The 19228-nt window shown below is 40.2% G+C and overlaps 3 protein-coding genes and 1 long non-coding RNA gene across 4 annotated transcripts in view; 2 read left to right on the top strand and 2 right to left on the bottom strand.

Moving 5' to 3' along the window:
- LOC146492913 (interferon-induced very large GTPase 1-like) overlaps positions 1 to 19228 on the top strand; it is a 125308-nt gene that overhangs the window by 27407 nt on the left and 78673 nt on the right. The gene's annotated exons all lie outside the window — the stretch shown is intronic.
- The window catches only part of LOC146492914 (uncharacterized), a 236268-nt gene that overhangs the window by 165736 nt on the left and 51304 nt on the right, over positions 1 to 19228 (bottom strand). The gene's annotated exons all lie outside the window — the stretch shown is intronic.
- Positions 1 to 19228, bottom strand: part of LOC146492915 (interferon-induced very large GTPase 1-like) — a 171159-nt gene that overhangs the window by 114499 nt on the left and 37432 nt on the right. The window lies entirely within an intron of this gene.
- Positions 139 to 10149, top strand: LOC146492918 (protein phosphatase EYA3-like). Its single transcript, XM_085149352.1, has 13 exons — positions 139 to 186; positions 842 to 956; positions 1543 to 1628; positions 2191 to 2368; positions 3180 to 3349; positions 3619 to 3702; positions 3804 to 3893; positions 4342 to 4400; positions 4493 to 4653; positions 5033 to 5147; positions 5399 to 5520; positions 5624 to 5724; positions 6480 to 10149. Exons 1-13 carry the CDS (start codon positions 139 to 141, stop codon positions 6558 to 6560), a joined length of 1410 nt encoding a protein of 469 aa, XP_085005478.1. The 3' UTR covers positions 6561 to 10149.

Below are 19228 nucleotides of genomic sequence, written 5' to 3'. Positions count from 1 at the left end.
AGGAAGCAAAGAGGAGAGGGATTCGTTCACATATGGGGTACTATTGACTCTGTGCCTGTTTGTCTTTGCTTCTGTGGTGGTGTGAAGCAGGGTCCCGCCAGGCTCTCCAGGTACAGAGAGTAGGCTGAGTGTGCAGACATGTCGGGCCGCTCCGCTGCAGAGATGGATGACTCGCAGGAGCTGCCGGTGAGTATGCATGGAGTCATTTGCATAGTAACTTTACCGATTTCCTCTAACTGTTGTTTTTGTGTATGATAACATAGATGTGGCTTAAAGTTCATGCAAATATTTAAGATAGCAAATATTTCATTTTCTGTTCACATTTTCTATCTTAGCCAACGCAAAGCTGTAGTGATGGTGAGATGAAGCCTCATGATGAACTGAAGCTTTCCACCCAATTGGTCGACTCATGGTTCGAAGCATTGTGATGATTCATTTGCTCTACTGCGCCATCAAGTGGACAATTCAAGTGAAGGCTCTGTGATTATAATGATGTGTAAACCTCTAAACTGAATAAATAAATGTTTTTTCTTCCTGGTTCCATCGATTAAGGAAATGCTCAAGTAACTATGTAACACGTACGTAATCCAATTCCACAACACAGTGTGATGGGAAATCAGCTGTGTTTTTCTGTCCATTTTATTTCGAATCTGGCGCAAACCGGTGAACCAGTCCCTGAATCAGTCACGTGGTACGGACTGCCCGCGAGGCCTCAAACGTCACTGCATACGTATTCAAAGCAAGCCTCGATACGCGCTTCACAGACACGCCCCCGAGATTACCCGACACACGATTCGACGCTTCGACACACAGGACACATCACTACAAAGCTGGATTTTAGGAGACCGTTTCAGTCAGTCTTTATCTTTATTTTCTGTTTTTTCCTCCTCTGGCCCAGTCCACTGTGTACTCATCCTTCCCCCAAACAGGCCAGACCTACGGTCTCCCACCTTTTGGTTAGTGCCTGCTCTTTTTGGACGACCCTTTCTAAGGACAGTCTGCTCTCTAAAATCCAAGCATCACCCTTCATGACTTTGCTTTTAAAGCCTCACTGTGCTTTGGCGCTGAACCAGTCTGCTTTTAAACCCTGCTTTTACACAAAAACACAAATCTTGACGGGAGTACCCCAGTTTACTAACTTTGCTTGCATCTTCAGTGACCCACTTTCTCCCCTGCTGCGTCTTTCATCTTCAGCTTCCATTGCTCTCTTTCATCTTCAGGTGCTATGTGGCCCATGGCATAAAAAACAGAGACATGGCTGCCTGATGCGCCCCTCTGGTGGCCAGCCTGGGTTTCTCAGTTTCAGCTCCACATAGAACCTCAACCCAGCCAGGCCAGCTGCACTACTCATACCCCAGCCAAGGCAAGCTGCCATCTCACTCTGTCTCACTGTCTGCAAATACCTGAAGAACACAGTAAAGGAGAACCTGCAGTGGCACAGCTCTGATTTCCTCTCTTGCCATTATAACATCATGTAGAAGTATTTTTATTTTTATATTTTAGTCTTTGCATCTCTTTTAATGTGAATGTTTCTTTCTCTAGGCTCAAGCTTCACAACATCCAGTGTGTATTCAAACATCCCTTCAGCTACAACCGCGACTACAACCGCCTCGGCGGTGGCCCTCAGGGTGAGAATCAGTGATTCTCCAGTAAGATTGAAGAATAAAATTATCTTGTGTGTGTTTTTAAGAGCAGTTGGTGCACCGTGGGAGTGGAAAATTGCCTTTTAAACTGACCAAAAAATTAAAAGGAAAAAATTCCTTTCAAGCTATGAATGTATGCGAGCAAAGTGTTAATATGGTGCAAATCTCAAGCAAGGAATGCAGAAGTCTTGTATGTGTGTGCTCAACATGTTTACTCTGTGCTGTGGTTGGAGATTAGAATGCTAGACGTAGTGATCTATAAAAGGATTTGCAATGTGAGCAAAAATTCAGCTCAAACTTACTTCCGTATTTTTGTCTTTGAGTGAGGGCAGAAATCCACAGGAAGTGGATGCTTTTGGGATCAAGTTTTGATCACAGAGGGTTCATCTTACTGTCTGACACAGAACCTGAGTTTGTGTTATGTTCAGTGATATTAGAACTTCTTGAAAAGATGAGATTGTTCCCGCGTATTGTTACTCCGCCCTGCGTGGAGTCCTTTCCCATCATTCTGCTGATCACGTTTGTTTGTTGTTTCACTTCTCTCCAGGATTTTAGCAGCTATAACTCTCTGGGACAGAGTCAGTTCTCTCAGTACTACACTCTTCCTCCCAGCTACGTGCCTGCTGGGCTACCTAACAGTGATGACCACAGTGGCGGTGCAGGTGTTGCTGGATATTCAGCAGTGAAATCAGAGGAGGCTGCCTCAGCTGGACTGCCTCCTAGAGGTTTTTGGCTTTTCATTATCTTTTGCCTTTTACCTTTTTTCTGCCTTTGGTTTCTTTACCTTAAATAACTGTCAGCACTTTGTTGTACAGCACATGGTAAATAGCTGTGTAACATTAACACACATTGCTGTACCTACATTTAAAGCAGGAAAAGCACAGTAAGAATACTTAAACCAAAACGTTTCATGATACTGTCTTTCTCTAAGTTAACTTTACATAAATAAAAACCTGTAAAATAACTAAATGAATACTGCACACACTGTTAAGGTGCTTGTGTTATTGTGTAGAAATATTTAACAAACTAGTTGAACAGTTAGGATGAAGTATAGTGTACTTTTTATTTTATTTATTTTTTTTATCAGTTCTCCTGTGCACTTGGCTAAATTTTCATTTTCAAGATGCAATTTGTTCTACATCCTGGAGGAACTTATAACAGAACCCTTCTGTTTTTTGTTTTCTGTCTGGAGCTCATTTTTAGATATCCACTGCAGCCCTGAACAGCTCCAGACATTTCAGAGATGCAGATGAGAAATTTAAGATCTAAAGTAGTTGGATTAAACTGTCAGCTTTAGACCAGGTTACACTGAAGTGTTAAGAGAGCAGCTAATATTCTGGATCTGCACCTCAGTAAACAAGTGAAAAAGTCTGCAGCCAATTCTCCTTTTTAATCCCATAATGTGCTGTGGAATTCAAAAAGAATTTAAGTGGAAAATCTAAATAACTAAAATGAGAATCTTCTTTCGGCTGCTCTCTTGTTTAAAGGTTGTTTTTTATGCTGGCTGCCACGCTCATGTTCTTGGTCTCGTTTTAGATGCGTCCCCACCAGAAAACCTGCCTGTTTGTGCGGCTCTTCCTACAGCTGTGGCAGTGCCCGCTGGAGCTCGAGATCAGGACGAGGTCGGCCGCAGGAACTCGGTGGGCAAAGCCAAAGGGAAGGGCAAGAAGTCTGATAACTCTCCCCCTGCTGAGAGTGACTTGGAGGTAACCATTTAATTTACTTATTAAACAGTAGTGGATATAATTAATAGCAGTAAGTTTGTTTTGACATTTGTGAAATTCTTACAATGATAGATATATTAATTAACTATTATAGGAACTGAACCATTTCTGTGTCAAGTGCAAACCCAAGTTATGTTTATGGGGTTTTTTCATGCTTTTTGAAATATAATGGGAAAGTTAGAGGAGCAGGAAAAATTTCACTGTAATATGGAGTGCAGTCCAACAAGTAATCTTGTTCTTTTGTGTTTCAGCGCATTTTTTTATGGGATCTGGATGAAACCATCATTATATTCCACTCTTTGCTCACCGGCTCTTATGCTCAGAAGTTTGGCAAGGTTGGTTTTTCCAAAGATGAATCCTTTGAGCTTACAGTGCAAAAATTAGACCTATTGAATTGTGTAACATGCTTATTGTGGGTCTGTTTTATTTTGTTCAGGACCCGGCGACTGTGTTGAACTTGGGCTTGCAGATGGAGGAGCTGATCTTTGAGCTGGCAGACACCCATCTTTTCTTCAATGACCTCGAGGTGCAGTGAAGTTTGTTTAGACTGGAGTGAATATGAGAGATAAATAGCTTTTGCTTGTTCACAGCAGCTGGTACAAACCAGAATTCCAGATTTTATTTAATTTTATTTTTTACAAACTCACTGAGTTGTATGTCAGACAGAAGAAGGCAGATAGACAATAGGCTGACTGTCAAAAACCGGTTGAACTGCATTAAACAAACAAATGCGGCGCTGTTTCCTGACATGAGCACTTCTAAACTTACAACCAATCAAAAGGCATCTTATTATACATGTGAATAATAATCAGGTAACTGGTGAGTGTTTTTTCTGGTTCCACCTCCTTCCGTTTTAAAAGGTTGAAGGTGTTCAAAAAGCCCCACAATTACTTGTCATACATGTTTTAGTTTCATATTTAATTGGTTCCTAACAAAACGAGGAAAAGAATCCCTCTTCTTGTGTTTTCTTCCAGGAGTGTGATCAAGTCCATGTTGAGGATGTGGCCTCTGATGACAATGGACAGGACCTGAGGTGTGTTACACGCTGCCCCGCTAACTAACCCAGACACTACAAAATGCTTTGTGTCGTTCTGAGTAATCACAGGTAGTTTTTCTTTGCTTCAGCAACTACAACTTCATGGCGGATGGATTTAACGGCCCCAGCGGTGGAGCTGCATCAGGAACCACCACAGGAGTTCAGGGAGGGGTGGAGTGGATGCGTAAACTGGCCTTTCGCTACCGCCGGCTAAAAGAGATCTACAATAATTACAAAGGAAATGTCGGGGGTGAGTTTGCAAAGCAGCGTCCTGTGAAGGCTTAAGTGACAGCAGCTCAGACGAAGGAAAAATACATTCTCACATTAAAACACCAGACTTTTCTTCCCAGCTCCCAGAAACCAGCAGTGACTGGAACTTAAGCTCTTTGTTTTCCTGCTCTTGTTAAACAAATAAATGTTTTAGTACAGCAGCCAAAAACAAACAGCAAACTGTTAAGGAGGTGAGCTGCACTCAGACTTTGCAGTTTGAGCCACAGTATGTGGCTCATTGGAAACATTTTGTAAAAGGCGTGCATTTCTGTGGTGCTCCTAACGGAGTTTAGAGCTTGCAGTGAAGAGGCTCAAAGGCTAAGCATAGACGTCTGCTTTGGGTTTTTTTGGTGTTCCAGGCCTGTTGAATCCCATGAAGAGGGAGCTGCTGTTGAGGCTTCAGTCCGAGATCGAGAATGTTACAGACTCCTGGCTCAGCACTGCGCTCAAGTCTCTGCTGCTCATCCAGTCCAGGTTTGAGCACCTCAGGTTATCGTTTTAGCTCGTAGGTAGTATGTCGTAGATTAGTCACTCCTTGTTAAAATATTTTGTTTGCATCTTTGAGATTCACCCTTAACCCTGAGTTATTGTAGGGTCTTTATCTTACATTTTAAACTGCCTTGAGGCAGTTGTTGTTGTGATTTGGTGCTGTATAAATCAAATCAAGTACAGTTGAATTGGATGATGATGTTATAAATCTGTGTGTGTGTGACACCCACCAACAGGGGGAAGTGTATGAACGTGTTGGTCACCACGACTCAGCTGGTTCCAGCTCTGGCCAAAGTGCTGCTCTACGGCCTGGGAGACGTCTTCCCCATCGAAAACATCTACAGTGCCACAAAAATAGGTACGTATGCAACCCGATTACTCGGTGTCAAATTGAAAAAAAAAAAAAGATCTGTTTGTGTGATTCTTTATTTTCCTTTTCCCTGTGGTTTCCTGTCATGTAGGAAAAGAGAGCTGCTTTGAGAGGATCGTCTCTCGCTTTGGGAAAAAAGTGACTTATGTGGTGATCGGTGACGGCCGAGATGAGGAATTTGCAGCAAAACAGGTAAAACTCAATTTTTGCCTTTTTTTTTCTTAAACTATTTCATTTCAAATTGGATGATCTGCAGCATTTTATGATTTTTTTTGACCCATTTTAATGGATCAATTCGATTGTGTTTTTGTGTGGACAGGCAGAATTTCAGATTTTTAGGAAAAAAGATGCAGGTACATGTTCCACATGGTATTTGTTGTCTTTTTTCGTCCTGATCACGAGATCATGTACCAGGAAAGAGAAACAAGGCATGGTTTACTAGGAGAATATGATCCTGGATGACATTGACTTGAACAGATATTTACAGTGTGGCATGAAAGAAGATGGTTTATAACCAATAAACAAAAAAGATACATGAGCTATTTTTCCACCTGCTGAAGTTACTGTTTAGACTGACTTGAATCTCCAGAGCAGGTTCATCCTAGATCCTCTCTGAGAAAGTACCTGAATGGTACAAAGTTAACCTGTCAGGAAAAAACATATAAGATGAAAAGGACAGGGGAAGCTGGTTGACAACGAGTGAACTTTCAAAATAAGAGCCAGGAAGTTGTGTTTTTTTTCTATGTATTTTTAAGAAGTGATTATAAATGCAGGGATTTTCTTGCATGAAAACACTAAAACACGAACCATATGTATGTTGCCATATGTAGACGGGAGACCCACAAACATAATGTCTCACGTGGACAAAACACTTTGTCAGGCTGTGCTCTTTACAATTACACACTCTGCTTTCTTGTGCCTAATTTTTTGTCTCCTTCCCTCTGCAGCACAACATGCCTTTCTGGCGGATCTCCAGTCACGGCGACCTCGTGTCCCTTCACCAAGCGCTGGAACTGGACTTCTTGTAACGAGGATGCTGTTGAATGTTGTGCACTCAAAGGGAAAAATGTTGTCGTCGTACTGGTGACTTGTGGAGTGAAACTGTGTGTGTGGAAAAATTCTCCACAAGCCCAACAATCCACACTCACCTGTTAGAAATCTGCTCTCGCTGTCCGACGACTTGCAACTCGCTGTGTGTTGGTGAACGCTTTGAGGCGGACTTTGGGTCGGAGCCGCCTGCGAGAAACAAACTGGACGCGTCAGTCATCAGAAGTAAGGTTCCTCTCGCCCAGCACCCCCTCCTCTACGGCAGCTAAGCTCACTGCAGCTGAAACTGGCACTGATTTGGACACGGAAGGGATGACTTCTATTATCCAGCTTCTTCATGGTTTTTGGCTTTTGTTTTCACATAAACATCCAAATTTCCTGCAGCGAACATCATCCCTCAACTCTCACTGAGTTTAAACGGCTAAAGAGACGTTGTTTGTTGGTGGCTTTGTCTGTGGAGGTTGTCATAGCTTTTTATTTTGAAAAATCTCTTTCCGGGGTGACTTGAAAGCATCATTTTGCCTTTATGTTTTTCATTATGTTCCTGACAGTCATCAAGTATCAATTAATCCCACTTTTATGTGTTGCCTCTCATGTAGCCAGACCGTTATTAAACAAAAGGTACTCAGTGATGGAGGGCAGCAGGGGCCATTAATCTCTGACTGTCACAACAAGACCAAACCACACCATCAGTCAGCACCATCAGTTCTGACCTCTCCACTGTGTGTGATCCGTGGTCACCGAGCATGTGCTAAGGATAAGAGATGCAAACTGCAGGAAGTGGTAATAAGTGTGGGAAAAAATGCACAGAGCATCATCAGTTTAATGGATGACTGGGCAGAGGGATCGCAATTTTATTATTATTATTTTTCCCCCATTGTGTGGTTTTCAGACTCGTGGCTTCATTTGATGTTTTATAAGGCAAGAAAACAAATATGTGACTTAACAGAATACTGCAAAAATAAGTAATAAAAGTTTAATAAATGATAAAGAATAAATATTATAATAGCGTCCAATTACACTCCAGGGCTGGACTACATACGTAGAACTACATCCACTAAATATCTGACGTTAGTGTAGTTATCCTTTTTCCTCTTGTGGCTGTAAAGAGCTTCTTTAACTGAAGCTGAAAGCTGACGTTTTGTCATGACTGGTGATGTTTTGAATATATTTGGACTTGAAAACATTTTTTCCACCCTATGCCAATGATAATCAACACTCTTTGTGTCCTTTGGGCTCCTCAGAGCGCAGTCCCAAGTGTCCTTGAATTCCCAGAAGAGAGGTGGATTGACAAATCTGTAACCAGAACGAAACCGAGATTCAAAGGTCCGCACTATCATATTCATTTCACTGTGATATGGATCTGTTGATGCCTGGTTAAAGTGTGCTGGTTTGGTCTTTCCAAAATTGTTCTAGTACAAGTGAACACCCGATTAATGGGAGTTTATTTTTTGCTCATAAGCTAATCACAAAGTAGAAGTCTTCTTTTCACTTTCCTCCTATTTAAAGAAAAACTGAGCCCATCTGTGGTTTTAGAGAAATGTTACACAGCTGAAGATCATGTAGCGTTCTTATTTCTTCGATGACCCAAGTAACCAAGTCGCAGCCTGATCCATGTTTTCAGAGTGTTTGAGTAGGAAAATATGAGCATCCATGGCTGGATTACTGAGACGACCCAGCAGGGACACATGAGACTAAACCAGACGCTTTCATACATGTGCCGTAGCCCTGAAATGTTTTTGACTACCTTGTCTGATTCGGTCCATTGGGGTCAATAATCTGCGCCTCTCTAAAACAAATACACGAGAACAGAGAAGCTTTGTTTGCTCTGCTTTCTGCACGCAAACTTAAACCTAACATATTCCCACAAATGAGAACACGTCTGAAGCAGATTACTTCCTGGTGTGCAGGGAGGACATAGTCCAGGGTTCATGTGTAAACTTGATGGCTGAGTTTCTCACACATGGATTAATCAAAGTCCTCGATCATGAGACTTTGTTCTTCAGAGATCATCACAGTGAGTTATTCTTATAATCTGGGAAACTTGCTGACTTTCAGATGAAAGCATAAAATATTCTGGAGTGTTGTTTTTCTTTCATCGTTGTTGTTGTTTGTTGATTTTCTTTCTTTTTTTTTTCATAAAAGTATTTTTTCATTGTTTTTTTTTAAAGTACCAGAAAACTTGCAGCTGAATATTTTTGGCTTTTTGAGGCTCTGTTGGTCTTATTGGAGTCGTAGATATGATGTGCATCAAATTACTAATTAGGAAGATGATTAATAATTAGATGCAGTCTTAATTTTGTCTGTGAATGTCAGAAAGTGGTACAGAAGGCAGTCTAAGACCCAGATATTATTATAATAAAGGGGGAAAAAAAGAAGTAAACGAGAAATGGCTTTACACACCTCCTCAGTTACTTTGAGTTATCGTCACTCAGCCTCACAACAACCCAAAGTCTTTCTAAATCATATAGGAGGGAATCAAAAATAAAGGATGACAGTGCAATAAACTTCTACTTTGCTCATTAACTGTATTTTGAGGGGTTTGTTTTGTTATGTAGACGGCGAGGAGCGCAGAGGGATGGACCTTGCCCGGTCTGAATGAGATTAAGACTGAACAATAACTGAGCCTGAAGAAGATTTTCACACACATGCAGCTTGACCGTTAAGAATGTGTATTTGTGTGTCGTTTTGTTTGTGTCCCGTGTGCATATTTATATTGTGCCTTTAACCATCATCTGTCTGCTTAATCTCAAAGGGAAATATCTTTTTATGTTTGATACACGTATCTCTGCATTGTTATTATCCAAAGTGTTATTTTACTTTATTTTTATCTCAATACTTTTTAAGTACTGTCGAGATTTTCTTTTGTTACTGAGTTTGACTTTTTTGACTTGATTGTTCTGTCTGCACTGCAACTGAAAGGTCTCGTAGAAAACTCCACATGCACTGCGGCTCAGTGTTTAAAGAAATTTAAAGTTTGGCGTTCAGATGTTTTCCTCCTTTAGACGAGGAGAATTTTTTTTCTTTTGCTGTGAAACATTTAGCATCGCTTAGACAATCACAATCCCCAATGTTTGGTTTTTTTTTTTTTTATGGCAGGTCAGAAGGTGAAAGCAGCTGGAACAAAGCGTGCTCGTTCTGTCGTTCAGTTACTACCTTAGTGAATCCAAGGGAGAACGAGCAGTCCTCAAACAGAAAACTGAGACCTTTGCATCTGTTCAGCTTATTGAATGTTTATTTCTTTACTTTGTCTGCATGTCACGTCTGTTTTGAAGTATATTATCATGGCCGTACATAATGACCATGAAATGTTTAAGGGACTATAATCTTAGATTTTCTTTTTTTTATGCCAAATATTGCTGTTATTCAAAAGCTGTTTATTTTATATATATTTCATCTCATTTTCTGACATGTGAGGCTGTTTGCGGTCACATAGAGAGCCTGAAACTCAACACTATCATAATAATCAATGCTAATTATTTAATGACAGTAATCACTATTTCCTCCCAACAGCCCTGTAAGGTTTTCCTGTGTAAGACAATATAATGTAAATACATTTTAAAGGTTTCAGACTCAAGTTTGTGTGTTTTATTTTATTCAAAATGGGGGAAAATTAAAAAGAAATGTATTTGCAAATATAGACCAGAAGACCATAGATTACACAAGTAGTAATAACATATTTAGATTAAAGTTAGATTCCAGTGTAGTCATCTTTCTAATGAGAATGGGAAGTAGTCTTTTTGGTTTCTCTATTACAAGATTAATATACCTTCTATACCAGCCATTGCTCACTTGTGTCCACACAGGCCCAATGCTTACCAGAAGTTTAAAATAAATTCTACAGTTTGGCCCATAACTCTTCAGACAAAGATGCAGTTTTTCTAGTTTTGCTTCTTTACACCAACACAGTGGATTTTCATTCCAGCAACATCTACTGATTGAAGTGCAGATTTTCAGAACTTCAGATTCAGTTTTACAAGTTGAATCATTGACTGAAGATCAGTTTCATGGCCAGGTTCCCTTGTAATTCCATGATGCACGGTATGTACCACCAGCAGATAGAGAATGTATCAACTTGTAAAAATCCATTACTTAAATTTGCCCATTTGTGTAATTAGTGTCTTCTTTTTTCTCCGCTTGGCTAAACAAATTTACAGATGGATTTTAAGTGGATCTCTGTGCTGTAAAACACTGTCAAATGTCAGAATTATACACAGACTAATCCAGTGCATTTTGGTGAAAGGAAATTAGTGACACTGTCAGGAAAAAATTAGATAACAGTGTTTTTCAACCCTTGCACAGCACTCAGCAGAAAACCCCCCAACACTTTGTTGCAGTGTTGCAAGCCTGTTGCTTCTCATTTAGCCGCTGCATTGATGTGGTGAAGTTTCAGCTCAGATTCATCACCGTGTAAGAGTATCTTCATATCCCTGCACCAGACAAACCAGAATGGCCCGGGTGTCTTTGAAAGTGACTTCATCACCAACAGCATACTTCCTCGCTACAATCTCCTTCACCTCTTTCTCTGTTTTCCTGTGTGTTTCCTTTCACATCAATATAATAGCAATTACTGCTGGCATACTGACAGGAGATGACCATGGCTAGGAGAAGCATGGTGTGTGGTTCATGTCAGAGCTGTGGATGAGCAGGGTGGAAGAAGACTGTGTCACCCTATTGGGTGACAAAGGAACAGATTAAACACAGTCGTTATCAGGGTGTTGTTGTTCGGCTCCAGCCTTGCGAACGCAGCTGGTGCCGAAAGGGTATCCGCATGAAGTGATGGTGCTTTTTACTTTAGTGCGAACAGTTCATATGAATTTCAAAGCAGTTCTAACAGTCCAACACTGGTCTCTCAATCTCCCGTTGGAGAGCCGTGAGCTTCTCCATGATGTTTTCTAACTTGCGCTCTGTGATCTAGTCATTCTTGTGCTCAAAGAGCCGATTCTGAGAACTCACTACCACAGTGAGTCTCCCCAAGATGTAATCCAATTTGCGCTCAGAGATGTTATTCTGAGTATTCACGGCAGCCGTAGCCTTTCCAAGATCTTATCCGTGCTGCACTCAATGAGCCCATTTTGAGAAACTCACGCCTCTTCCCATCGTTTCAGTCCCAGCGGGCAGCCTTGTGGGGGTTTGAACAGCCGGTTCTGCTTCCTTAATTCTTCGATAAGCCAGGGCCAAGCCAGCTCCGATCAGCAAGAACCCTGTTATCATGGGTCCGAATAGGTAGATATCTTCAGCACTCAGGCTCACCCGAGCCCAAACTTCTCGTTGAGAAAGGGGTGTCAATTGCATTCAGGGACCAGTTGATCAAATCCATAATTCCTCTTTTAGGTTTTAGAGAACAGACTGTGAGAGAGTGTTCCAGGGAAAAGTAATACAAAAAATACAAGTAGTGGAAGTGGGTTGGTGTACTTCACAGACCTCATCTGACTGGGGGAAAGGCACTGATGGGTTTTGACTGGTTGCTACACAAACTTCTGTAGATGTTATATACTCGTGTCTGTGCTCTATTGTCTTCCTTAGTACAATTCATGTTAAACATTGTCTCTTATCCAACTCATCTAATGCAAAATTAAACAAGCACAATCACATGAAAAAGATTTAAGACTTTAAATGTTTCTACAATGAAACAGTGTCTGACCACTCTGCAAAAGATTTATTTCTCACAAAATGAAATTTAAATTGTCAAACTATATGTTCCTGTATTAGATCATTTCAGTGTTTGATCAATACAGAATCTTACAGTGAATGTCCCCTTGTCAGAAACAAGTATCCACTTTGTGCTGGTCAATGTCCAAACCACACCTCTTTCTTCGAAGTCACATGGTTTCTGGGAAATCACAAAGTGCGGCCAATACTCCCTGATTATTGCTTTTGATGTCACTCATGAGGAAGTCATGGATATACAGAGACTCTAAATCCTAAAATGCCTCTCGCAGGTGGAAAAGGTTTGTGAGAGGTAAAGGTAGCATCTGATGTTACTGATCTTACTAAATATAAAGAGTAGGGTCTGGTAGGATTTATAAGACACTTGCATCTAAACCAAACAGAGATTAGAAGGTGAGTTTTTGGGGTGATATTTCTACACACACACACACACACACACACACGCATATATATATATATATATATATATATATATATATATATATATTGTCTTCCTGAAGTAATTTACTCCCCCCCCCCCCGAATTGCGTTCGAGTGATCTATTTACTGCGGTGAAGCCAGCCGACGCTTAAATTATTTTGCGCTCCAACACAAGTTTTCTGATAGTTCTTCTCCTTCAGATTCCTCCTTCGACTCGCCTACTCTAAATCTGTGCCGAATTTCATCTCAAACTATTCTATTCTATTTTACGATATCTATTGATTTTTTTAATGTTGTATTTACTTCAGTTTTGTTAAAAAGCACTGGCCTGGTTTCGAGTCTGATCTGTGTCCATTTGTTGCATGCTCCCCCCCCCCCCCCCCCCCCCCCCCCCTCTCTGCACTTTCTCTCCACTTAACTTTCTGCCGAGAAGTTTGTTGAGAATTCCACATCAACTATCAAGGATGATTTTTAATACATTTTAATATGACTTAATAACATTCAATTGACTTTTGGCGTCATCATGTTCCATTAACTTTGCTGAATTTGAGGATAGCTGTTATCTAACTCTTTAAATATAATTAATATTATAATTGTTTAATTTTATTTATCTGAGCGGCTTTAGATGAAATTATACAGGCATGCAGAGTAGGTGAACAAAACAATCAATCCATTGAGATTTTGATGTCAACTATCAAGGATGATTTTTAATGGATTTTTGATATGCTGTTATCATGTTGCATTGAGCTTGTTGAATTTAAGCAGAAATGTCCTTTAATCATGCAGAAGATTGAGAGAAAACTCTCCTCTCATTATGATGAATGAGTTGAAAAATGACTCCAAGATTCCTCACTGTGTTTTCAGTACATACACATACACATGTCTGTCAAGGCCCAATTGTGGAGGGGACCAGAGAAAACTCCAGAGTCCTACATTTATTATTATTATTATTTATTTATTTATTTATTTTTATTTTGTTTTTGTTTTTTGTTTTAGCAAAGTCACATACTAATTCAATATGAATTTTGTTAACCTTTAGCCAACAGTTTCAAATTTCTTTCAGTGTCGCCTGCTCTGGCCCCTGGAATACAAACATTTTTGAGCCCTGATGTCTCTGAATCCACATTTCTAAGAATAGAGTCTTGAGTAAGTATTTTTTCCCCCTTGCTTTTTGTGTTGCAGAATAGAGAAAATTATTTTTGTTGGTGGTGCACAGAGACTTCTATTTCAGGCTACAATTCCTTTTTACAGTCACCCTTTGAGCCAAATTTCCCAGCTGCTTGGTCTCAGTGATAACATGATCATACTCTTTTTGCTCCACTCTTACAGTTTTGTTTCACTACCCTCTTCTTATGGTGCCACCTGATTTAAGCCAGATTTCCATTCATCTCTGTTAATGTAGCTTAATTTAACAAAAAGTAATCTCTAAGGAACTTCTCATGATTTCTTGGTCTTTTATTTCCTCCTTAGTTTGAGACAGTGGGAGAAGTTAATGCATGCATGCCTTTAAAAAAATAAAATAAATCTTACCATTTTCCCACAAGGTGCATACAAGGTGGAGAAACACAATAAAACAATTCAAAGGAGAGACATGGGATCTGCTTTTGGTTTCTAAACCCTAACTCTAACTTACAGATGAAAACATTAAGAATAAATATGATTCTAAAGATGAAAGAAAATACAGTTAGGTCCATAAATATTTGGACAGAGACAACCGTTTCCTAGTTTCCACATTAACACAATGAATTTTAAAAGAAACAACTCAGTTGATGTGCAGACTTCTTGCTTTAATTTAGTGGGTTCAACATAAAGATTACATAAAAATGGGAGAAACTAAAGTGTTTTAACACAATCCCTTCATTTGGAGGTCTCAAAAGTAATTGGACAAATTAAATAACTGAAAATTAAATTTTCATGTCTAATACTTGGTTGAAAACTGTTTGCTGACTATGACAGCCTGAAGTCTTGAATTCATGGACATGACTAAATGCTAACTTTCTTCCTTTTTAATGCTCTGCCAGGCCTTTACTGCTGCAGCTTTCAGTTGTTGTTTGTTTGTAGCAAACAGCATGCATTTCACTTGTTGACATTTATTCTTCAGCAAGTGAAATGAATGCTCAGTTTGGTTAAGATCAGGTGACTGACTTGGTCATTCAAGAATATTCCACTTATTTGCTTTAATAAACTCCTGGGTTGTTTTGGGTCATTGTCCATCTGTATTATGAAACACTGCCCAATCAATTTGACTGCATTTAGTTGGATTTGAGCAGACAGTTTGTCTCTGAACACCTCATCCACAATTTATTTGGCTGCTTCTGTCATGTGTCACATTATCAATAAACACTAGTGTCCCAGTGCTACTGGCAGCCATGCATGACAACGCCATCCCACTGTCCACACACACTTTTTTAAACTTTATTTTTGTTAGTTTAATTTAAGTAGCTTTTTTAAAAACTTATATTAATATTCAGTTTTCCACTACTCTACACTGTTTTACTAATAAATATTAATCCATTCTTTAAACATGGGAACAAACCTGGAGTACTAGTATTTATAAAGCTCTTATTGTTTTTTTGAGCACTCAAAGCGCTTTACACTTCATGGAGTCGTAACCCATTTAAACAGCACTTCATTTCATTCCATGCATTATCATCACTTACTGATTTCTACATCAGGACCAATTTGGGGTTCAGCATGCTTTCCAAGTATGTTTTGGCATACAGACAGCCCAAGCCACATTTTATGTGTTCTATGAGATCGCCAAGGAAGTCTTGGCCTTTTTTTTTTTTTTTTTTTGTGGCTTCAGAAATATTGCATGGCAGAAAACAGAATGGTTGGTTGGTTGGTTGGTTGGTTATTGGAATTGGAATGCCTACTACCTGGCATGTAGTAGCATTGAAGATACAACATGCAACACATCGTTTGCCGCCAACTAGTGAGTGTAAACAATTGTAGACAGCCAGTGTTGACAAGCATAATAAATTACCTGGTTTAATTTAATCAGTATCTGCTCTGTGGAAGAAACTGGGCATCACTAGGCAGGCTGACTGACACAGGAAGGAATCCCAGAACAGCTTGAAAAGTATGTTCAAAATCTGTTTTGACACAGAAAGCTCCCAGCCAACCAAGACGTTCAAGCCAGGAGCCTACTTGCTTTGAGTGGACAAGCTGTGTAGTGAGAAGTCTTTTTTCATATACACTCACTAACCACTTAATTAGGTACACCTTGCTAGTGTTGGGTTGGACTGCCTTTGCCTTTAGAACTGCCTTAATCATTTATGACATGAATTCAACATAGTGCTGGAAACATTTCTTGGAGATGGAGATGGGGCGAATGTGGCTCAAGAGTTGGGAGTTCACCTTGTAATCAGAAAGTTGCTGGTTCAAGCCCCGGCTTGGACAGTCTTGGTCGTTGTGTCCTTTGGCAAGACACTTCACCCGTTGTGAGTGTCCAGCAGCCTCGCCTCTGTCAGTGCACCCCAGGGTGGCTGTGGCTACAAAAAAAACCCAGTCTAGATGACTGGATGTTTAAAGCGCTTTGGGGTCCTTAGGGACTAGTAAAGCACTATACAAATACAGGCCATTTACCATTTAGAGATTTGAGTCCATATTGACATGAAAGCATCACATAGTTGATGTCATTGCTAATGAGACAATCACCATCATGTCCCAAAGAGGCTCTACTGGGTTGAGATCTGGCAATTGTGGAGGTCATTTGAGCACAGTGAACTCTTTTTCATATTCAAGAAATCAGTTTGAGATGATATTTGTGACATAGCATAGTTATGCTGCTGGAAGCAGCCATCAGAAAACTGTGTGGTTATAATGGGATGGCTATGGTCAGTAACAAACACTCAGGTAGTCTGTGTCATTTAAACTATGTTCAGTTGTAGTGATGGGTCGTTCGCGAACGAAATGGCTCTTAGAGCCGGGTCTTTGAAGTGAACGACGCGAGCCATGAGGTTTTTTTTTTCTTTCTCTCACCCTCTCTCTCGCCCTTTTTTCCGCTAAACTCCGCATGCGCGACCTGTACTTTGCGCTGGGCATGGGGGGAGGGGCGTTAGTTACACTCGCAGTAGCACAGGAACAGAGCCAGAGAGAAAGAGAGCGAGGGACATCAACGTCACATTAGAAAGGTATAGTAATCATTCACTATTTTCAGTTGCAGATGATAAAGGATTCAGAAATCATGCAGGCCCATATGACAGAGAATGTGCATCTTCTTTTTGTTTTAATATTTTAATTTATATTTAATTGTGTTGTGGTTTGCAGTGTTTTGTGTTGTTTCACGTTAAATTTGTTTAAAAGGAAAAAGCTGAAAATTTAAATAGTTAAAAGTTTAAAATGTAAATAGTTGTTTTTTGTATTATATGATTTATTTATTACATTTTATGTGGAGTGAATAAATAAAGTATATTTATGGTGGACCTTAGAGACAAAGCACGTACAAACTCCAAAACGCGTAAAAACTCAGAAGCACGTACAAAAGACAACAGAAGTGCTCGAGGATGCTAGGGTGCAGTGTTGAGCTTTTGTTACCTAGTGGCTACACAAGCCAGGAAGTATCAACAACCGGATTTGGTGTGTGGTAGTAACAGGTAAATGAACTTTTTTTTAAAAATTATTAGAATAAATATGAGTGCTTGTCTATAAATACACAAACAATACACACATGTTTTCCATTGTGTAATTTAAGTGATCTGGGTAGCTCTGTTTTGGAAGTTCAGTAAACGCTAGAAATGTGTTTTGGAGTTTGTATATGCTTTTTGGAGTTTGTATATGCTTTAGAGTTTGTACGTGCTTTGTCTCTAGGGGCCATATATAAACATATATAAATAAAACCACTTTTTTTTACATTAGTAATTCCTTTTCTGCATAATTTTATATTATTGTTAATGATTAAATAATTAAAGCAACAAAACAACCTGAAGAGCTGGTTCGGAGCCGAAAGAGCCGGCTCTTTTTAGTGAGCCGAGCCGAAAGAGCCGGATCTCTAAAAAGAGCCGGAAATCCCATCACTATTCAGTTGGCCCAAAGTTTGTAAGGAAACCGTCCCCCACACAATTACTACTATTACTAGCCTGAACTGGTAGTTCTGGGTATAATGAATCCATGCTTTTAGGTTGTTAACACTCTTGTCTCGATGAGAAGCTTGGGCTCGGGAGAGCCCGATTGTCCTGCAAAGATGTTTGCTGCCGATGGTCGATGGTCGAACGACATCGACCATTGAGAACCATGACAACAGAGTTCTGGCTGAGTGGAGCTGGCTCGGACCTAGCTTATCGAAGACAGCGGTTACAGCTGTTCAAAGCCCCCACTATGCTGGCCGACATGATTGACGATGGGCAAGCTGTGAGTACTCAGACTATGTTTATTGAACACACTATGAGAAGATCTTGGAGAAGCTCACGGCTTTGCAACGGGAAATAGATAGACCTGGTGACCAGTGATGGACATTAAGAATGACTGCGAAATTGGTGCAGTTGTTCGCATTAACCCAAACAATCATCTCCCTCACTCATGCGGCTCTGGAACAACAAATTCTTGTCCCTGATAACAGGACTGTGTTTGGTCTCTTTGACCCTATCCTTCAAGGACACCTGTATTAGCTGAAGGACTGTTGACTTTTGCTTAATCAGGTGAAAGGACAGTCTCTCTTAAAGCTGAACACAAGATACACACAGGCACACACACACGCACACACATACACTCATGTATACTGACACAGACGCAGACTCGCTCCCCTCCCCCATTTCAAATGCATCTGAAGTTTGCCCCCCATCCGATACAGACGGTGGGTCAGCTGGACCCGCGCAGAAATGCTGCGACCTGATGCTGCTGTCTACATTGGTTTACTCTAACCCTACTCGCCCACCCCTGTTGCTTGTCATGTGTTTTCATGGTGTTACGGTGTGAAGATTCATGTGCTTTTGAGTTTTTGTTTTCTGGTCTCATACTGATCTCCTATCAGAAGCTCAGTCTGAGTAGAGTTCTCTTTTTTTCTCCTCTACCCTATTGTGTTGTACATTTAATTGTTTTTCTTTACGCTACCTGTTCTGAAGGTAGGAAAGCCCAAATATTTGTCACAAGAGCTTAGAGAATATTTAAGAATAGTCTTATTCTTTGACACTGTCATTTCTGAATGCATGATGTGTGTTATTTGCTTATTTATTACAGCCAGTGATGGAAGAAGACAGCCAGAACAAGTCATGTCAAATAGAAACCGAGACATTGTTCTGACCTGTCTCCCCAATGTGATGTTTGTGTGATGTGTGTATAGCTGGATCATCATCATCATCCTCCTCCTCCAAAAATGTCACAGCACAAATTGAGACTCATCAGACCAATCAATAATTTTCTTCTATTGGCCATTTGTAGTAAGCCTATGTTGTGCACGCACAGATGCTCTTTTTGCATACTTTTATTGGAACAAGTAGTTTATTTACTGTTGCCTTCTGCTCGATGCAGTCTAGTCATTCTCATTTATCTTCTAGCATTAACAAAGCATTTTCTCAGATAGAACTGCTATTCACTCAACATTTTCTGCCCGGTAACCATT

The sequence above is a fragment of the Neolamprologus multifasciatus genome, chromosome 22 (genome assembly GCF_963576455.1).
Source record: "Neolamprologus multifasciatus chromosome 22, fNeoMul1.2, whole genome shotgun sequence".
Classification (NCBI taxonomy): Eukaryota; Metazoa; Chordata; class Actinopteri; order Cichliformes; family Cichlidae; genus Neolamprologus; species Neolamprologus multifasciatus.
This window is presented reverse-complemented; position numbering and strand designations above follow the sequence as displayed.